The sequence below is a fragment of the Sebastes umbrosus genome, chromosome 11 (assembly GCF_015220745.1).
Source record: "Sebastes umbrosus isolate fSebUmb1 chromosome 11, fSebUmb1.pri, whole genome shotgun sequence".
In the NCBI taxonomy this organism is placed as follows: domain Eukaryota; kingdom Metazoa; phylum Chordata; class Actinopteri; order Perciformes; family Sebastidae; genus Sebastes; species Sebastes umbrosus.
The window spans coordinates 33,032,657-33,052,659 of NC_051279.1; the positions used below are offsets into that span (position 1 = coordinate 33,032,657).

Here is a 20,003-nt window from a genome sequence, read left to right on the forward strand (position 1 = left end):
TAAACAGGCTTGAAAATACAAACAGTTAACTTGTGAAGGTAAATCCCTAATGCTCCCTGAACTGTACAAGTCCAAACAGCTGATTCACAGACAGACAGACAGACAGACAGACAGACAGACAGGAAGGCAGACGTTAAGAGACAAACAAACAAAGGGAAGATAGAGCTTCTCTCGCTGTCTCTATCTCACTCTTTCTATCCAAATATTAGCCAGACTCGTCATGAACTTGACTAGAGACCAGCTGAAGCTGGCAGAAGCCCATGCTGTTGCACAGTGTACTCACTCATGGTGCCTGAAGCCCGACAACCACCAGCTCTGCTGCCCTCCAATCACATTTTCCACTGGACCAGGAGAGGGCAAGGTCGCAAGAAGTAACACGGAGAGGTGAGAGAAAGAGAGAGAAAGAGTGTTGGGAGGGTGAGAGACGGGAAGAACGAGAGAGAGAGGGTGCTCAAAGTTTCAGAGGACGGCACAGTGAGTGTGAGAGACAGGAAAAGAGGGAGGGAGGAGTGAAGAGGAGAAGAGACCCGAGCCAAACTGGTTCGTCATGCCTGTCATGCCAATGACGATATCCACATGGACCGCCCCGAGGCTCTCTCTCTCTCTCTCTAAACTCCTCACTCTGACAGCCAACAAACCCAGCTGGACTCTTCCTTCCAGCTAACTCAACACACTCTCTCTCTCTCTCTCTCTCTCTCTCTCTCTCTCTCTCTCTCTCTTCCTGTCCTGCTTCAGTATAAACACACTGTGGTAACAGCAGGCCTGAAGCTGCTCCTACTGTTTCACTGTTTATCTATAGCAGCACCAGTACACTGTTGCTCTATAATCAACTTTTACACGGAGGCCTGATTAATGATACTGTGTGATTAAGGACAGGATATGCAAGTGTAAAACAGATTTAGCCCAGTAGCAGCAGTAATCATGGTCTGTAGAACACAAGCAAAGCTGCAGAAGAAGAAGAAGAAGAAGGAGAACTGCCAAAAACCCACTAAGTGTGTTTTTCACAAAATCCTACAAATGTTTGTCACTGAATGGCACCGATAGGAGTCAATTTGTTCCTAAGCTTGTTGTTAAAGGTCTTAGAAGAAGACTAATAGCGACACTAAGCACTTTAGTTATACAATTCCCTGTTAATTTGAGTGGTTATGGTGTTTCACAAGTAGTTTAGATATAAAAATAAATAGTACAAAGGGATCTAGGGGCTGTAACTAACAATCATTTTCATTGTTGATTAATCGCTCGATGATTTTCTCGATTAATGGTTTAGTTGTTTGGTCTATAAGTGTCAGAAAAAGGTGAAAAATGTCGATCAGTGTTTCCCAAAGCCTAGATTACGTCATCAAGATGTCTTGTTTTGTCCACAACTCAAAGATATTCAGTTTACTGTCACAGAGGAGGAAAGAAACCAGAACATATTCACATTGAAGAAGCTGGAATCAGAGAACTTTGACTTTCTTTTTCTTCAAAATGTACTCAAACTGATTAATCTATTATCTAAATAGTTGATGATTAACAACTAATCAATGAATGGATGCAGCTCTAAGGGATCAATGATCAGTTTTATTTTAGAAATGTTTATATCAGCTTTTAGTAACAATTCTGACTTGATGTCTGACTCTGGTGAAGAATGACTGCATTTGATATTGATTGATATTATAAATTAAATATTATAAATAGATATTTTGGATAGTTTGAATGCAGCACTGTACTGTATGTCTATATATTTGAGAAAGAGCAGGTGCATGCTGTTTCCAGACACTCTATGTGCCTTTCATGACAAAAGTATAAAGAATGGACATGACTAGGACAAACTATAATCCACTAACACTTAGAACCAGAGACTTCAGTGGTGTTCTCGTGGAGCTGCAGCACAACCCGGTCCACAATTAGACGGCTACAGTTGAAAGCTGCCGCTGGTCACGGAGTTAGCACATGAAATACATGAGAGTACGTCAGCGTGGTCAAATATCACTGGCAGCCTACAAGATCTGTGTGTGGGAGGCTGCACCGAGGTGTTCAAATGTCACTAACCCTGTAAATCTCTGAGCCTCGTAGGTGTGTGTGTGTCGTTCTTCACTAACGTCACCACTAGTAATCCTAGGGGTCAGATGCAGCGGCACACGTCCAAACATAATAACTCCAAACACAGTTTTAAAGAGAACAGCAGCTAGCAGAGGTCCTTGTACTTGTGATTTCGATGCTTTATGATTGCACAAGATGTGGTCGTGTGTTGCTTCAAGTCAAGAGGGAGCGAAGCTGACCATTTGACCTCATCAGAAAAACTGTTCCCAATCAGTTCCACCTTCACATTTAGTAGATACTAAAGTGTGAGCTGGTGTTTCTGATTAGTTGTTGAACATTTTGCAGGGTTTTTAAACAATATGCAAGATGAATATAACATAGGGAGGGATCATTATGAATATAAACTAATGGAATATCAGAAAGAGAGGCAGGTTTACTGGAGGAATTTGAATTTAATCCTACTGGTATTCAGTGATTTCAGTTTACCATTAAAGGGATAGTTCAGGTGCTTCTCAGTGGGGTTGTATGAGCTACTAATCCATAGTCAACCCGAGCTTGGAGAAGCAGACAGAAGTTACCGCTTGGAGCCAAAGCAATGAACTGCTAAAGTTCTGCCGGGCAGACACACAGCTGACAACCTGCTAAACTAAACTAAATGTGCGGTGGAGACTTTTACTGGGAAAGTGGCTGCATGTCTGCGACACTACACGCAGCATCGTAGCTGCTAAGTTAACGCTCCCGGACGCTGAACTGGAGACTCCCGTCAACCAATATCTGTTGTGCTCCTGCAGCTGGAGCACCGCTGCATGCGAGGCACAGATCTTGTCGTTTAACGGTTAATAATCGTTTAACGAGGGTCGCTTATCAGTAAAGAACATTTTTCAAAATGAGCATCCCTAGTTTAAATGTACACTATATTTAGTATATTTTCCCTGCTTTACCTTGCCATCACACAGCCCTTTCTGACAGGGAACTGAAGCCGTTGTGTCCATCTCTGCTCTCACCAAAGCCACCAGACTCCATTGAAAAAAACTGTAATTTTGATGATCTACCACTGCCTCCATCTGTTAGTTTGTTTGTGATATTATGTCACTTTGGAGAATCCAAACCTACCAAAGTCACATAATAACACAAACAAACTAACCGATGGAGACTGAGGTAGACCAGCAACCCCCGTGTTCTGAGAGGTAAAATGACAGGGGTTTTGCTGACCGTCATCTACTGTAGGTAATACACTGACTATGGATAAATACCTCATACAACCCCAATGAGAAACACCCCAACTATCCCTTTAAGTAACCCAATATATTTTTGTATGACAAAACAACAAAAGAGAAAATGGGTTAAATGGAATATAATTAGGGCTGTCAATCGATTCAAATATTGAATCGCAATTAATCGCAAATTAATTGCAAATTAATCTCACATTTTTTCTGTTCAAAATGAAACTTAAAGGGAGATTTGTCAAGTATTTAATACTCTCATCAACATGGGAGTGGACATATGCTTGGGCATGCTTGCTTTATGCAAATGTATGTATATATGTATTATTGAAAATCAATTAACAACACAACACAATGACAGATATTGTCCAGTAACCCCTAACATAAAACATATGCTCAAATCATAACATGTCAAACTGCAGCCCAACAGGCAACAACAGCTGTCAGTGTGTCAGTGTGCTGACTTGACTATGACTTGCCCCAAACTGCATGTGATTATCATAAAGTGGGCATGTCTGTAAAGGGGAGACTCGTGGGTACCCATAGAACCCATTTACATTCACTGATCTGGAGGTCAGAGGTCAAGGGACCCCTTTGGAAATGGTCATGACAGTTTTTCCTCGCCAAAATTTAGTGTAAGTTTGGAGCATTATTTATCCTCTTTCATGACAAGCTAGTATGACATGGTTGGTACCGATGGATTCATTAGGTTTTATAGTTTACTATGATACCATATGAAACTATGATATATGATATGAAACTGAGCCGCTACAACCTAAAAATTGCAAGTTGCGTTAGTGGGTTAAAGAAATTAGTGAGGTTAAAATGAATGCGTTAAGGTGTTATTATCACGTTAACTTTGACAGCCCTAAATATACAAACTGGCTAACAAGTTGTAAAAGTATTTTTTATTCTTGTTAAAATATCTAGCTCCTGTTGAGTAACATAAGACAGATACAAGAGCTGGCAACAATCAAGTGAGGAGGCACGGACATGACAGGACATGTGGCCGTATCAGATATGAAAACAACACCAACAACATCAACACCACCGCTGCTTTCATCAGCCGGAAAAATGAGCCTGAATAACAAAGAGAGAAAACAAGTAAGGGTTGTTGTCTTTGTTCAGCCGGTTATGTCAAGTACAGAGCCAGCCAGTCTCCTTGCTGTTGGTTCTGCGTTGGGTGATTCAGACTTTTCATGTACATAAACACTGTATCCATGGCAACACGGTCAGATGTGGCATACATCTGAGAGACCCCAAGTTCATTTAAAATCCTACAAAATGACTACACTGCTCCATTAAAGTCGACAACACCTAGAGACGGGCTCCACACAACACATACCTGACTCTGCCTCTACTGTGTGTGTGTGTGTGTGTGTGTGTGTGTGTGGTCTAAACATTACATCACAATAGATGTTTTCTCATGCGGTGATTTGATCAGAGTCAGGAAGCAGACTCAGCAACTCCGTTTGACCGCTTACGTAACTTCTCCTCCGTCTCACTCAAAGTCCTCTGTCCTCTCTCCGTCTGTCTGCCTGGTTGGTTGGTTGCTCCTGATTTCCCTCTCCTCACCAAGCATCCCATAATTTCCACAGTTACTCAACTCTTTACATCACCGCTGGCTGGTAACCACGGAGAATTAACCCCACGCCCAGGAACTGCCCCATGGCAATGAGCTGCTCTATTCAGCTCTTTGTGTTCATTCATCCTCTAGACTTAGTGAAATTATACACTCCCACACACACACACACACACACACGCACACACACACACACACACACACACTCCCTCGGCGAGGAAGTGTTCAACTAGTGAGTGAGGCAGGGAGACGTGACAGAAGCAAATAAAGAGACAAGAAAGAAGTTTAAATGCAACAGATTCTAATGGAGAGTTGGGTTTGTTCTAGTAATCCTATCATACCAGCAGATGGCAGCACTGACCTAAACCTGCTCAGCCGTCATGCCCTAGAATGACTTCAGTGATAAATACACACGACTACAGTAGATATTACCACAGCATGTCATTTCACCATCCCATTATGCAAAGTGTTAAACTGTTGGTTGTTGCATTAACATGTCACCAATCTGATAATACAAGGTTCAAAAGGGGAGTTCAGAAGTGGATGTTTTGTTTCTTTTTATAACTTTGACACTACGAAATACAAATCATTAGAGATCACAACATTGCCATAGAATACTACATTAAGTAAGGGACAATGTACAGCGAACCGGTCATTGTTGTGAAAGAATCCCCGACAGGGCGATGAGAGACCCCGACGCAAAGCGCTAGCTGTACATTATCCTGCTTATTACACGGCTACTTACTGAAGAAATCAATATTTTGACGCAAAAGCGGTCCTCCAGAGTCTGACATCAGAGCTACGCCGACGGTCTGTAATACAGAAATTACAGACCGCAGAACATCGTGATTGACCAATCAGATTCGAGTATTCAACACAGCCGTGTAATAAAAACAAAGATTAAAGGCAAAACCAATATGAAAGAACAGGCAACGCATGTGAACCTGGAATAGTTTCAGCAACAGAGAAAGTGAAAAGTGAAGCGGTGACTGTCATTCTTCTCCCGAGGTGTACAGCAGACGGCTACCTCTGGGTCTGAGAAGTGAAGTCAATGCTGAAGAGCCTTAAACTGTCATTCTTTCTACCAGCCAGCAGGGGGCGACTCCTCTGGTTGTATAGAAGTCTGATAGAAAATGAGCCTACTTCTCTCTTGATTTATTACCTCAGTAAACATTGTAAACATGAGTTTATGGTCTCAATCGCTAGTTTCAAGTCTTCTTCAATACAGCATGATGTTCATTTAGTAAATGATGGTCCCATTTAGAGTCAGATAAACCATAAAGCAGGGGATGCTTTAGGGCGGGGCTACCTCATGATTGACAGGTCGCTACCACGTTGTCCGGTCAGGGAGTTGTCCGTGATTTCGTCTAACAGCTTTAACCCTTTCACAGTGTTTTCACTTCATCAAAGTTAATCATAACCTTTTTGTTGCCTAAAAATGTCTTATTCAGTGTTCGGTTGTACTTAGCTTAAAACAAACAAGATGGCGACGGCCAAAAACCAAGATGAGGCTTCAAAACAGCAGTCCACAAACCAATGAGTGACGTCACGATGTCTACGTCTACTTCTTATATACTGTGTAGTCTATGGTGTATACATTGCTGAATATTAAAGACAAATAACAGGTTGCAGTATAATACAACACAATAATCAAGCTCTTACATTTACTGCTAAATTTCTCTAACACTTGACCCAGTTTAACAAAACTGGAAGTAATGAGCTTCAGATAAGCTATGCGGTGCTACTGTACTTGACTACACTATACTGCATGGTTGAGCAGCATGCATTAGGAAGTAGCCATTAACGCACTGATCCAGTGACCATACAAAAAGTTAGCGCCCCTCCCGGTGCAGGGACTTCACAAATCTACACACAGCAGTCAGCAACTGATCCTCCTGAAGAAGCTCTGGCCTCACTGTGGTTGTGCTAAATGTCAATGACAGGACATTCAGATGCTCTTGTTTCCACCAACTGGTGAACTGACAACTCTAAATGGTCTGTAGTTGTGACTGGTCATCTATCTGTATGTGTTAGCCCTGTGATAGACTCATTGACCTTTCCAGAGTGCATGCTGGCTCTTGCCCAATCCATACTGGGGTAGGAAGGAACTGAGATCATGGTAAAGGGTGGGAGGGTGTGTGCTAGGAAAGGGTCTTTTCCTGTTGTTTGTGTGTCTAAGAAACGGCCATAGTCTCCATCACTGCTCAACTGACTCTTTAGTCTGCTGCTGTACGAGTGCTTGGCAACCCTTATGGCCTTGTTGAAGTGGCTTTTGGCCAGCTCCCTTTCCCTTCCTCTGGTCCCCATTCCTTACGGTTCCTCAGGGTCCTAAGCTCCAGGTCTGAGCCTAACTCCACCCAGGTTGCGGGTTACGTGAGGCAGGAGTTACTCAGTGACCTATTAGAGGGCGTTAATATCATTTCATGAGGTAGATTAGTCCCAAACGGTCGGCTCTGTCTCAACATTGGCCTTGCAAAGTTCCAGGCTGATTTAGGTGGTGTGTTGAGACATTTTCAGCCCTTGAAATGCAGATTTTTATAAATTTGGTAAGAAATGTCAATATTAATAGCAGCATTGATGTGTTTCATCACAGTACAGTCATTTCATTTAGTTTACGGCTCAAAAAAACACATTGAAGTGTGCAGTGCCTCTTTAAAAAGAAGCATAGCACTGCTGCACTCAACAATTGTCTTGAGAAGTTTCATCACAAGAGACGCAAGATGGTGTGAAGGATTCACTTAGTGCACTGGTTCCCAACCTGAGGGTCCCGAACCCTACTAGGGGTCACCAAAGCTTCATGGAGGGTCACGAGGGATTCTTGTTTTTTGTTTTTTTAAATATACAAATATATATCTCAGAATTTCATAAATTTCTGTAAAGAAAAATATATAAGATTGTTCCTTTTAAGGTTTGGATTATTATTTAAGGTCTCTCAGGATAAGGGCACGGTGAAGACCTGGACACAAGTTATATTCACAGAGCCTTCCCCTCTGCTAAACAGCCTGCAAGTATGCAGTTAAAACAACCAGTGCTAAAAGAACAATGGCCAAGCGTCAGGAAGAACCTACACTGAATTTGTCAAAAAAGAGGCCTATTGAGTATGAATGATGCAATATTCACAGGAAATAATCTGTTCAAAATGTATCCAAATCGCACGTTCTAGACAAACTTCTTTAGTGTACTTACTGTGTTCACTAATTGTACAGTTTATCAGTTGTTCTGTACTGTTATTGTTATTCATTGAATATAATATGAAATATCAATAAAATATGTCCCTCAGTCAGGGGTTGTCAGTTAACTCAATGGTAGAAAAGGGGTCTCTTAAGTAAAAAGGTCGGGGACCACTGACAGTGTAATGTCCATGCATCGTAGTGGGGATGCTCAGTTTGAAAAATGTTCTTAACCGATAACCGACCCTCGTTAACTGATTATTAACCGTTAACCGACCCTCGTTAACCGATTATTAACCGTTAACCGACCCTCGTTAACCGATTATTAACCGATAACCGACAACATTTGTGTCTCGTACTAGCTGCAGGAGCACAACAGATATTGGTTGACGGGAGTCTCCAGTTCACCGTCCGGGAGCGTTAACTTAGCAGCTACGATGCTGCGTGTAGTGTCGCGGACATGCAGCCACTTTCCCAGTAAAAGTCTCCACCACACATTTAGTTTAGTTTAGCAGGTTGTCAGCTGTGTGTCTGCCCGGATTAACTTTAGAGAGTGTCCAACAAACAGTGTGTGTATTTGTGCTACGTTAGCAGCTCTAGCATTGCCGGAGGCTTCGTGCTCGCCGCCGCACACGTAGTCTGCGTAACTTTAGTGAGTTTCCAACAGACTGTGTGTGTGTGTTGGTGGTGAGTGTGAGGTTGTTGGTGGCGTTCTAGCTGTGAACGTAGGTGTAGCAGTGTGTGTACAGTTTATTTGTCGGTGAATAAATGCTACGAAACTACAACTCCTCCGCTCCGCTCAAACGAGCCAGAGACCAGAGCTCCTCTGAGCCGCTCAGCTTTTGAGTTAATTATTAACATTTCTTTTAACCGTTTTATCCGATAGAGTTAATCGGTTAAAATGCTTAATGTCGGTTAACGGTTAAACGGTTAATTATGGACATCCCTACATCGTAGTCCCACACTCTCTGCTGGAGTCTGTCGTAACATTCCGATTGTAAAAGGTTTGTCTGTCATTAGTGTTTGTGCGATTCCTGGTTGGGACAATCTGCTGCATGATTAAATCTACAAGAAAAACATTAGAATCAATATCCATTCATCTTTTATCACTTCAGTTGTTAAAAGCGTCTGCCAGATATTTGGGCTCAGTCAGACTGTAAAGAGGAAGGAGACAGGCCACAGAACAGCTAAACTGTGACCACTGTAGACGAGACATTAGTGTCCCCTCGGCTCGCTTGGAGAGAAGGATGAGTGGTGAGAGAAACAAAGAGAAGAAGGAGTTGACGGAGACAGTCCACTGGGAGCTCCTCTCATATACAGAGCTGAGGTCCCCTGGAGCTGCTTCACTGACAGGATGCGACATTAGAAAAGGGTCACAGAGAGGGAGAGTTTCTCACAGCGCCACATGCCTCACTCTCACCATCTCACCATCACACCAGCTCCCTCAGCCTACAATGTTCCTCCCAGCTGAGTCCAGAACCATTACAGATAGTGGACTGTTATTACTGAATACTTTGAATTGGGTTCAATTCTGATATACAGCTTCGATACAGTTTTATTGACTATTTTATTGAAGGAGAGTATTTTTGACAGCTGAATTATGTATAATATGTATGCATCTAGCACTGATTCAACACTGCCAAATGGATTCCAGTAAGTTGTGTCTACCGATGGTTATAAACGTATGCATGCAACATTACCAGTGATGGTCTCTGCATCTCTGTAGGTGGCCGTGAACTCCTGGAGTGCAGCCGGCAGACTTGCTTCACTGACATACTCCTCCTCTTCCTCCTCTTCGCAGGCCAGTCGGAGCCCCGGGTCGCGGAGCCTCCCGGTGTGTTCGGAAGACTGTTTAGGGGGCGGGGCAGAGGAGCAGGAACAGGTGTGGGGAGGCGACGTCTTCGGGTCCAGCTTGGCGCCGAGCGGTTACCGATTTAAAGCAAGACCAGCCATTGGGACTGGAGCGGACCTAACTGGTGGTGATGTCTCGAGCACTGGACAGGTGGCAGTCTGAACCAGAACCACACACTTGGATGTACAGAGGTTATTCACTGCATACCTGAAAGAGGAAGAGGGGAGAGACAGCAAAAGACAGAAAATTGTTAGGTTAAATCATGTTAGATGCAAAAAGATCCATAAAAATATAGCAAGATTCTAAATATGTAAAACAATAAATATAATAGCATTAAATAAATAAATAAAAAACATGATTTAACTGAAACAACCCTCCGTCTTTTTCTCACTCATCGGGTGAGCAGTAGTATTTATAGACATGGTGTCACCCTGACAGTAAACAGTACGTACGCTAAAGTGTAGATAATTACAGACATGACTCAGTTTATTAGGTGTATAATCTAATATAATCCAGTACATCAGCCTTGTAATAAATCATATCTTTGAGAAGCTTATAATGTTCTGCTTGTTTACAGTTGTGTAGTTAGTTGTGGTATTGGATTGGTTTGCATTAGACTGAGCACTGTTTCTATCAATTAGGGTTGCTACTAACAATTTATCTTCATTATTGATCAATCTGCCAATATTTTTTTGATTAATAGATTAATCGTAAGTCAAAAAAATTGTGAAAAAATTGCCATCGCAACTTCCTGGAGTCCAAGGTGACGTCTTAAAATGTCTCGTTTTGTTTGATCAACAGTCTAAAACTCAAACATATTTAGTTGACGATGAATTATGATAAAAGAAAGCAGCTGATCCTCTCATTTGAGAGCCTGGAACTAGAGAAGATTTGGCATTCTTTCACTACTTTTGCTTGAAAAATGATTGAAACGATTAATCGATTATCAAAAGAGTATTTTTCTGTAGAATGACTAATCAATTAATCGAGTAATCATTTCAGCTCTTCTGTCAAACTCATAATGGGGGTGGACGTAGTTAGAAAAAACCTCTCAATGTAACTGCATCACCAACACCACTAACTACGGCCTCAAAATCAACACAGAACTGAATCAACATCTCTCTGACACATCGACAACCAAAACTGAACAGCTTCACAAAAACAGGATTTATTGCAATGTTGTTGTATTGTGCAGGCGCCCCTAATAAACTCTTCATTTAGTGTATTTTTTAATCTAAAGGAATAGCATAGAGAGGATGCAATAAGAATCTAGTGAGTAGATCTAACAAAGCATATCATTCAGTAAAATATGATATAAATACAGTAGACAATATAGCTGTAAAAAACATCATATTAGGATAAAAGTAAGAGTTGTGTTTAGTGAGTAGCTGGTCCTCTGGATGATTATATGGCAGCAGGACACTATATAAACAGCACTATATATACGAGTGAGACTCAGCTATCAATGAAATAAACAACCAAATTCAGTGAGCTACAATAATACAAAACACCTAGCTGACAGACAAAAAGACAACACGCTCATATCTCTCAGCACGCTGCCAGCCCAGCAAAGAGCAACTTAGATAAGTTTCTATTAATAGTCAACTCTTCAAAAACACGCACACACACACACACACACACACGTCAAGACAAGCTGCTTGATATGTACACCTGGACTCACTCACTAGCATCATTGAAACACAGCTGTGGTTTTTCCATTTCTCTACTTTGTGTATTCTCTCTCTACTACTTTCTATGCTCCATCCTCCTCTCTCCTGTATTTATCTACACACTCGTCTTTATTTTTCCACCCCAGCTTCCTCTTAGACGTATTGAGTCAGGTCCTGGTGCCTGGTGGGAAGTAGAATTGAGGCTGCAGTTTCCATTATTTAGGAGTAAAGGACATCCAAACACTGTTGCTAATGACAACAAACCATACAGTCACTGCAGAACATATGACAAGCTGCAATGACATGTTTCTTTGATAGGTCAGGAGTCTTTCTGATGACTAAAACAACATTTCTAAACATTTCTAGCCTGGTGGGTACCAGGATGGAAAAGTTTGAAGTTCTAATCTGACTGCAAATGAAACACACCAACCCCTATTCAGAATCCCAGGAGGTGACTAATCAAGAAGAAAAGTCTCTGCATCTCTTTAAAACAGAACCACTTTAAAGCCCTCAATGAATGATGTCATTCTAGTTGCAGCGATGCTGACCAAACAGTTCTGTGTTTTCAAGGTAAAGTTCAGCAGTACCAGGATCAACAGTACCACCAGTATCTAACATGTTATGGCCACAACATTCCCACCCTGTACTGTCCTCCAGCAGCGCTCACAATGGCAGGGCCGGGTTGATTTTAGAGGAAGTGGAGGACTTCAATGGGCCGATGAAGCCGGTGCTCCAGAACAACAGTAACCGGGGACAAGGTGTGGTTTCCCACTTTCTTTCTAGTTATTCTAGGTCCAAACAGGCACATTTTCTAATGGAAAATTAAAATGATATCCAGTAGCTGCCACACAACAGGAACAACAATTATAATTATTATACTTCCTTACACAGAGATAAAGAAGGTAATCACTAGTTACACTCCCCCCCCAACATACTGTATGTCCATCAGTGAACAGGCAACTAGTATTTATTCTGAGTCTATAGCGTCTGTCAAACAATGATGAACCCCCCCCCCCACAGATGGTTTCTCAATGCATTCTGTTAATCAGTGACTCCTGACTGCAACAATATGGACGTTACAACACCGACCACAGACATTCATTCTCAGAGCTGCCTGCACCACCCAAACCTCCGTCAGTAAAAGCTCTTTCCATCCACAGCTAACAAACAACATTAACCCTTCTTTAGGATGGGTCGCACCAACAGGGATTCATTTATTCTAAGAGTAGTTCTAATCAGAGTTTAGCAAAGCTAGGTTTAAAATGAGTAAATCCAGATTTTAAATTAAGCAGAGCTCTGTTACACAATTAATCTCAGTTTAGTAAATCCAAGTTTATTGATGTAAGTTAAACAGGGTTTAATCAATATGGTTTTAAAGTTTTATAATTGGCCTGTCTGCTGTTGGGTGCTGTGACGAAACATAACTCTGCAGCACTTTTTAGCAGCTTTAGCGTGCTGAGGTTTGTTAACCTTGCATGGCAGCTGGATTCTCACGATGTCATGAGATCACGTGATCACAAAGATCCATCTTGGCAGGCTCATAGATGTTTAATAAGACCTGGATCACGCCCCAAGGAAGAGCGCCGGTCGTCGATCCGGACTTTCTTAGTGGCCAAATGGCGGGACTAAAACTTCCGTGTCCATCACGTGATGCCATTGGACCCAAAAAGACTCTTTCCCATAGACTTACATGGGGAAAGAGATGTCTGTAACTCAGCGGATAATTGTTTTGGAGGTGAATCAACTCCCCAGTACGAACACTCTAATAGCCCTTATTTTTAAAGTTGTAAAACGCACTAATAGCTGAATCCAGAGTTATTTCCCTTCCTCCGTTCATGTGAGTGAGACTCAGACCGAGGCTGGAGCGCAAGCCGTGATGAAGGCGTGATGTTGGGACCCCGTGACCGAGTCATGTGACCGAGCAGACACTGTTCCGCGCCGTTCCGCGCCGTTCCGTGCCCAAGATCCGCCAAGATCCGGGTACTTTTCCAGACGGAAGTGGAGCCATTTAGGCTTCATGCTCCAATGAGCAACTTTCATAGGAATGACCGGGGCCCCGCCTCCAACGCTGTATCCAGTTCTCTTAAAGGTCTCATATTATGCTCATTTCCAGGTTAATAGATGTATTTTAATGTTGCACTAGAACATGTTTACATGCTGCAATGTTCAAAAACCCTTTATTCTCCTCATAGTGTCTCTCTCACTCAGCCTGCATTTAGCCTCTGTCTGAGAGATCCTGATTTACAGCCTGTCTCCTCCCACTCTGCTCTGATTGGTCAGCGTTTCTGTCAATCAAACGTACTCAACACAGAGTCACTCCAGAAAACATTAGCAGTGAGCAAATAGTTCTGTTTACATGGAGATACAGAGCTAACCCGTTAGCATGTAGCTACATGCTAATGGGTTAGCTACATGCTACCGCTATGAGACGGTGTGTAAACACAGCGACCATCAGGGTGGAAAATAGAAGATGTGAAACAGTAGTCAGTTCATTATTTCTGCTAAAAGACACCTGATAAATGTATGGAAGATCAGAGTAATGGTATATTATTTACAGTAGGAGCTGTCTCTGTGTTACCATGACTACAGACCACCGGAGCTTAGCTTACCGTAGTTTACCAGAGCTGAAAGACTTTCTCCTGTACCTGGTCAACATAACTAACTAACAGGTGGGATGATTAAAAATGCTGTGAATAATTAATATTGTCATCTGTCTACTCAAATAAAGTTTGACTGTGAAACAGAAACGTGTTGTGTTGCTTACAGTCACTATTTACTACCTGTAGCCTACTCTTCTACATGCATGACATCAAATATATATAATATATAAATATCACCTGTTGAAACAGTGTAATTACATAAAGCCTTTGTGAAAGAGCATGTTATATTTAGATGATGGGAGTACATGAAGACTGTTCTGCTGGTTCTTGCAGACTAACAGGAGCTACTTTGCTCATAGTTCGGTTGAGTGTGGGGCGGGGTCAGCTACTGAAGGTTCTCTCTGGTTCGACCAGGAAACCCTTACATGGCTTGCATTTCTCTAATGACGTCAGAAGAGAAGGAAAAAAAGAAGTGATTTTCTACACCCATTTCCGGACAAACGGAGCAGGAGAAAAAGAGAGAGGATGGTCTTTTATGATACTATGGTGACCTGTAGACACACTGGGGACAGATATTGATGTTTAAAAGACATGGAAAAGTGCATTTTGCATAATAGGTGACCTTTAATACATCCATGACCTGGATACGGTGCCGTCACTTAGCCTTGCTTCCAATTTTTTCCAGTGGCCACTTGCGGTTTTGCAGCAAAGAATCCTCCTGTATTCTCCCCATAGACTACCATTGTAAAAGAGACATGTAAAACTGTTGAACAGCAAACAAGGTCAATTATGACTCTTTCTATTCCGAATTTTTGATTCACGGAGGTTTTATATTTGTAAAACTTTCCTAGAGCGGAGAAAAGCGATTTTCTACGGGTGGAGGGGGAACTTGCGGGGCGGGGCCAGCGGGAGAAACACTACTGTGAATATTCATTGGGCCGCATAACCCGGAAGTAAGGGGTTAGAGGTTTGTCCTTGCTAGAGGGGGTTTCCTTACTTTCAATAGCTGATCATGTAGAGCACTTTGACTTAGAGTGGTGTTGTTCAATACGTACGTGTCCTGGCTAATGGAGTATAGAAGGTCACGCTGATGGAGAACCGTCTGTCTGTGATCAGGAGAACCACATGCTGTGACTGACTGACAGGAAACACTGTGTACTCTACACCAAACAACTTCCTCTGAATGTTCTTTACCATGAAACACTCAGGAGTCTAAAATCAGCTTCAAGACATATTAGGTCAAGTCAGAGCCTTAGTGACAGATGGGTGACAGGGGCTCCCTATTCCTGCTCAGTCATTAGAAACTAAGAGATGTCGGCTGTAAACATGTAAAAACCTCCATCACATCACCGTGGTGAGATGACCACCATATCAAATCCTCCTGCCATAAAACCAACAGTTATTAGAAGCTGAGATCAGGAGAGTAAACGTTGGTACTGTAATGTCAACACTATCCTGTGTACAGAAAAGGTTTCATTAAACAGTAGCCATGTATAAAAGCACAGAGCTTCAGGTACTGTTTGATTAAATGTTCCTAGTACACACCTTTTTGTTGTCAGCCTGAACCTGATGGATCACGACCTGATCTGACGGGTTCAGCCTGGGCTCAAGTTTCTCTGTAATTCCCTCTGGCTTGATTGGGTCGAGTTTCATTTCATCCATGTTCTTTTCTCTCTTATCAGACGATGTGAAAAACACCTTCTGTAAGCTTGCCCTACTGGAGCTTCAACATATTAACAAAGCAAATGAAAGTGTATGTGTGTAGGAAAATGTTCTCTAGTATTAATAGGATCATAGTATTTGCATGAAAACCATTCAGCGTCTGTGTTTGTTTTACAGCAGAACTTGCAGCACCTGTTAAGTAAGATCACACAACTGGGTTTTGTGGATTTAAGAATGCAATTTTTTTATAATAGAAATTCCAGCTTCTAACAAAATGTTGGAGTCAGGCTGGAAATGAAGGTCAGTCCAGGCTTCAGACCTTCCTGTCAGCCACTTTATGATCAATGGATCCGATCAATACTCCAATACTCCTCTGTTTGACCAGAGATACGATCAATAACAATCAGTCATTTTACTCAGGAGCAAACAATAAAACAATAAGATTTATCAGAGATGGAACTCACTAAAGAAATAGGTAATACAGAGCTGATAAACCTTGCTATGGCAGAGACTCTGTTGCTCAGCGGTTCGCTGGTAATGTTCTGCATCACTATCACTTTGCTTGGCTTCATACATTCATACGAACCTTCATTAACATTCAACTTATGGCTTACATTAACTGTTCTCATAGTCTCCACTTAACACACACACTCAATTCAAAGGAGCTTTATTGGCATTAAAGTTTTAAGAACAATGTTGCCAAAGCATCAAAATATAATTTGTCCAAATATTGCTCTCGTCTTTACAACTCAGATCTAGAGTAGAACTCGTAGAAGATAGGCGGCGGTGAGGATTTATATTGAAATATTACATATATCTAATGTTGTGCCATTGTAAGGATGTCATCTTATTGGGGTTTTAATTAATACTCATGACTCAAGAAAATAAATGCTGTCATTTATGGTTGTAAATAGTGTACAAACTGACAAACACATCCAACTTTACATCTGCAAAACTTATAGACATTGTTAGTGATTGTAGAGCTGCAGCCTCATAGTCGATTAATCTGTCGTTTGCTCTTTTCTTTATTCATTTTTTTATGCTTTTTCATGCTGAATGACTTATTTCATAAAAAAGATTTAAAGTGGTGCTTTTGTGTGATTATTTGTGGAGAAACTCAGTTTTACAGTCGATTAAATCAACTGATCGACTAGTCAGCAAAATCGTATCGAGTGTTAGTCGACTAAGAATTTCTTTGGTGGAGGACAGCCCTAATGTTTTGTATTAATTGTATTATTATTTACTGGTTGTTAGGTATACTATTTTTTGGGCAACTATGGTCTCAAAATAAGCTGTATTTCAAAAACCTATCAGTGTCACAGGTTTAAATGTTTAGTCGGTGGCAAAGGTTGATAAGAGTTGTAAATGATTTATTGCCCTTTGGTCTTATTTAATCGTCTTTATCTGTACGTACGTTCAGAACAGTTTATTTGATGACTTGTTTCTTCTTGTATGAGGACACAAGTAAGTAAAAGACACAAGTAAAAGAAAAAGGCTTCTATAAAAAGCTAAATATTAAACGGTCCTTCACACGCACGGCACATACATGATGTTTTTACTGTCACTGATTAGATTAACCTCTCTCATGTACAGACTGAGCTGGACTGACCTCTCTCTCTCTCTCTCTCTCTCCTTAGCTCTCTAACCATAGCGACCAGCTACCGGACAGTCATCTAATAGATGTGTACAGGGTCTGTAACTTTTCTATTCAATTTATTGAATTGAATTGATTGACTGACACAATCACAAAATTCTTGAACCTTCAAGATAAATGAAGGCCATCCACCACCAGCACAGAATAATACAAATCTATTTGTCATTGTAAACAAACATTACTGGTTTATCTGATATAAAGTAAGTTTACTTTATACCAAAGTCGGCCTAATCTCTATAAACAGATTCTGTATTCATGTGTGCATATGTAGTAGGCAACTGGACAAGATTTTGGTATCAGAAGCGTTCTGGTCTCCGTTTGTAGTCCGAGTAGTATCGACCAATCACGTTGGAGCAGGCTTTGGTTGAAAGCAGGTAAACAGTCCGTGTGGAGAGCAAAAGAGGCGGAACGCATTGGCTGAAATGCAACCTGGGAACCCACCGGCTATCGTCTGACGATGATGTAGCTTTTTATTGAGTTAAAATCAGATTGTAAACTTGTGAAACAATCCTGTCGTACACGTCGTCTCTAAACTCAAACTCCAGACTTGCATCTCAAGTTGCTAATCAGACTGTAAACAATGAGCAGCGCACGGAAGAGGAAGTCTTGGCCCAGATATCCGCTGGCTACACCGGAACCCCAGATATATAACCCCTTGTCCCCGAAGGCTTATCAGTCTTCAGAACGATAGCTGATGGGTTCCAAGATTGAAATCTGCCTTCTCAGTTCAACTTTAAATTTCTAGTTTAAAGTTGCAAAGTGGACCTGCTCTGTCCTGTCGAGCTATTTGCATCACTAAAGCATGTTTGAATAGTGATCTCAGTGATGTGATTGGTTGATGGTGAGCAGAGTGGGGTTTAGACAAAAGGAACAGGCATACAGGGGGCATATCTCTTCCTATAGGAGGCCTATTCCCTGCATGTGACATACTCAATCTCACTTTCAAATGCAAATATGAAAAGAAGTTCTTTGTTTTCCTGCAGACTCAAATCTAGCGATCTCTTTTTGTCAGACTAAAGAGATCTGATAATATTACTCACTGGGACACACACAGTCTCACTTCAAGTGTCTTCACAGGAAGGAGAGACAAAGAGGAAGACAAAGAGAGAAGTTAAGGGGAGATGAGAAGAAGGAAGCTGCTAGTGGATTTTAAAGTCCAACGAGTCACATGATCCATCAGAGGAAGCTGAGACATCCTTTCTGAAATCCTACAGATCCCCTCATGTAATGTCAGGACACCTCCTGGCTGAAGAGAGTTGTGCTAGTGGGAAAAAAAGAACATACTTTGTTCTTCAAGAGCAAAGTAAAGAGGAAAAGGGCTGAAGGATGTTCATGACTGTATGTGCGACAGCACGGCCTGTTTGGACTGTCCATGCTTTCATATCACACTGAGCAGAAAGAAGGAAATCACATCCAGGAAGAAGACAGATGAGGAGGAGGATGGAGGAAGGGAGAGATAGAATGATAGAGAGGTGGAGGGAGGAAAGAGATAGAGGGATGGAGGGATGGAGGTAGTAATGTAAGAAAGAGAGAGGCAGATTACTGGAACAGAAACAAGGGGCCAGTTGCATCAAAACACACCTAGTCTTTGTCTTAAATAGAAGTTTAAGTCAGACTTGCTATAGATGCTTAAATTTACCTGTTGCATAAAACTTCCTTATGAGTGACTAATGTAAGATTGGCTTACATAGTCTGTCACACAATGCATTATGGGTGAAATAAGACACTTCACAGAAGAGAAAAAAGGTCAGATGCAACAGCCACAACAACAACACAACAACACCACACCAACACCAACACCACACCAAGTAATGTTAGGAGAGAAAATAACAGAAAAGGTAAACAGCATGAATCCAATGGTCGTTAGAACCGCTAAAGATGTTCAGAAACAATTCAAGAATATGGTACAAAAAGAAATGGATAAACAGTTGAAATAGTTAGCTAAAAATGAGCTAAAAGTAATGTATTAACAGTTGAATATTTGATCAAATTAGCTCTCACCTCGGGCTTATAGCCACAGGGAGAGGTGGCTAACTTTCCCCAAATGAAGTCAGTCTTAATATTTCGGCACAGACGGGCTTAATTATACTAGTCTAACCTGACAATCTAAGACCAGTCTAAGGCACAAGTCTTAAACTAAGTTTATGCAACAGGTCCAAGGTCTGCCATCTCTAGTTATTATTCCAGGAAGACAGAGAAAAGCCAAAAACATAGCAGAGACACTCTTTAACTATGGCTCATGCATCGTCCTGTTGGGATTGAACAAAGTTGGCAGAGTACAGGAGTCTTGCTAAATCTGTCAGCCTTCAGCTCTGCCAGGTTGAGTTTATCAACCACTAGAGACCAGAGACTACAGTGTAAGACCTGGGTTCAAGTTTATATGGTTTTGTTTTATTCTTGTTGATTCCATAAAGACATTTTCCCACACGTGGGAAGCAAAAGACAAAACAAATCTTCTGGCACATTAAGTATCTGAAATCCAATATACAAAGTTCTGAGCGACTGCGGCACTGTAAGTAATCTATCTAGTGCAGTAAGATCCATCTATCTGGCATTCCTTCTTCATTA

At 41.5% G+C, this 20,003-nt stretch overlaps 1 protein-coding gene across 2 annotated transcripts in view; it reads right to left on the reverse strand.

Annotated features, from left to right (window-relative positions):
• Nucleotides 1-9,920, reverse strand: part of trak1a (trafficking protein, kinesin binding 1a) — a 51,678-nt gene extending 41,758 nt beyond the window's left edge. Inside the window, exon 1 of one of the 2 annotated variants that reach the window (XM_037785247.1) lies at nt 9,698-9,920. Coding sequence is in view for 1 of the 2 variants with exons in the window: in XM_037785243.1 (XP_037641171.1) it covers nt 284-287 (4 nt within the window). In the remaining variant the exon portion in view is untranslated. Of the gene's footprint in view, nt 1-283; nt 520-9,697 lie in introns of those variants that run through there. The other variant, XM_037785243.1, reaches the window with a different exon arrangement.
• Nucleotides 9,921-20,003: the final 10,083 nt, after the last annotated feature.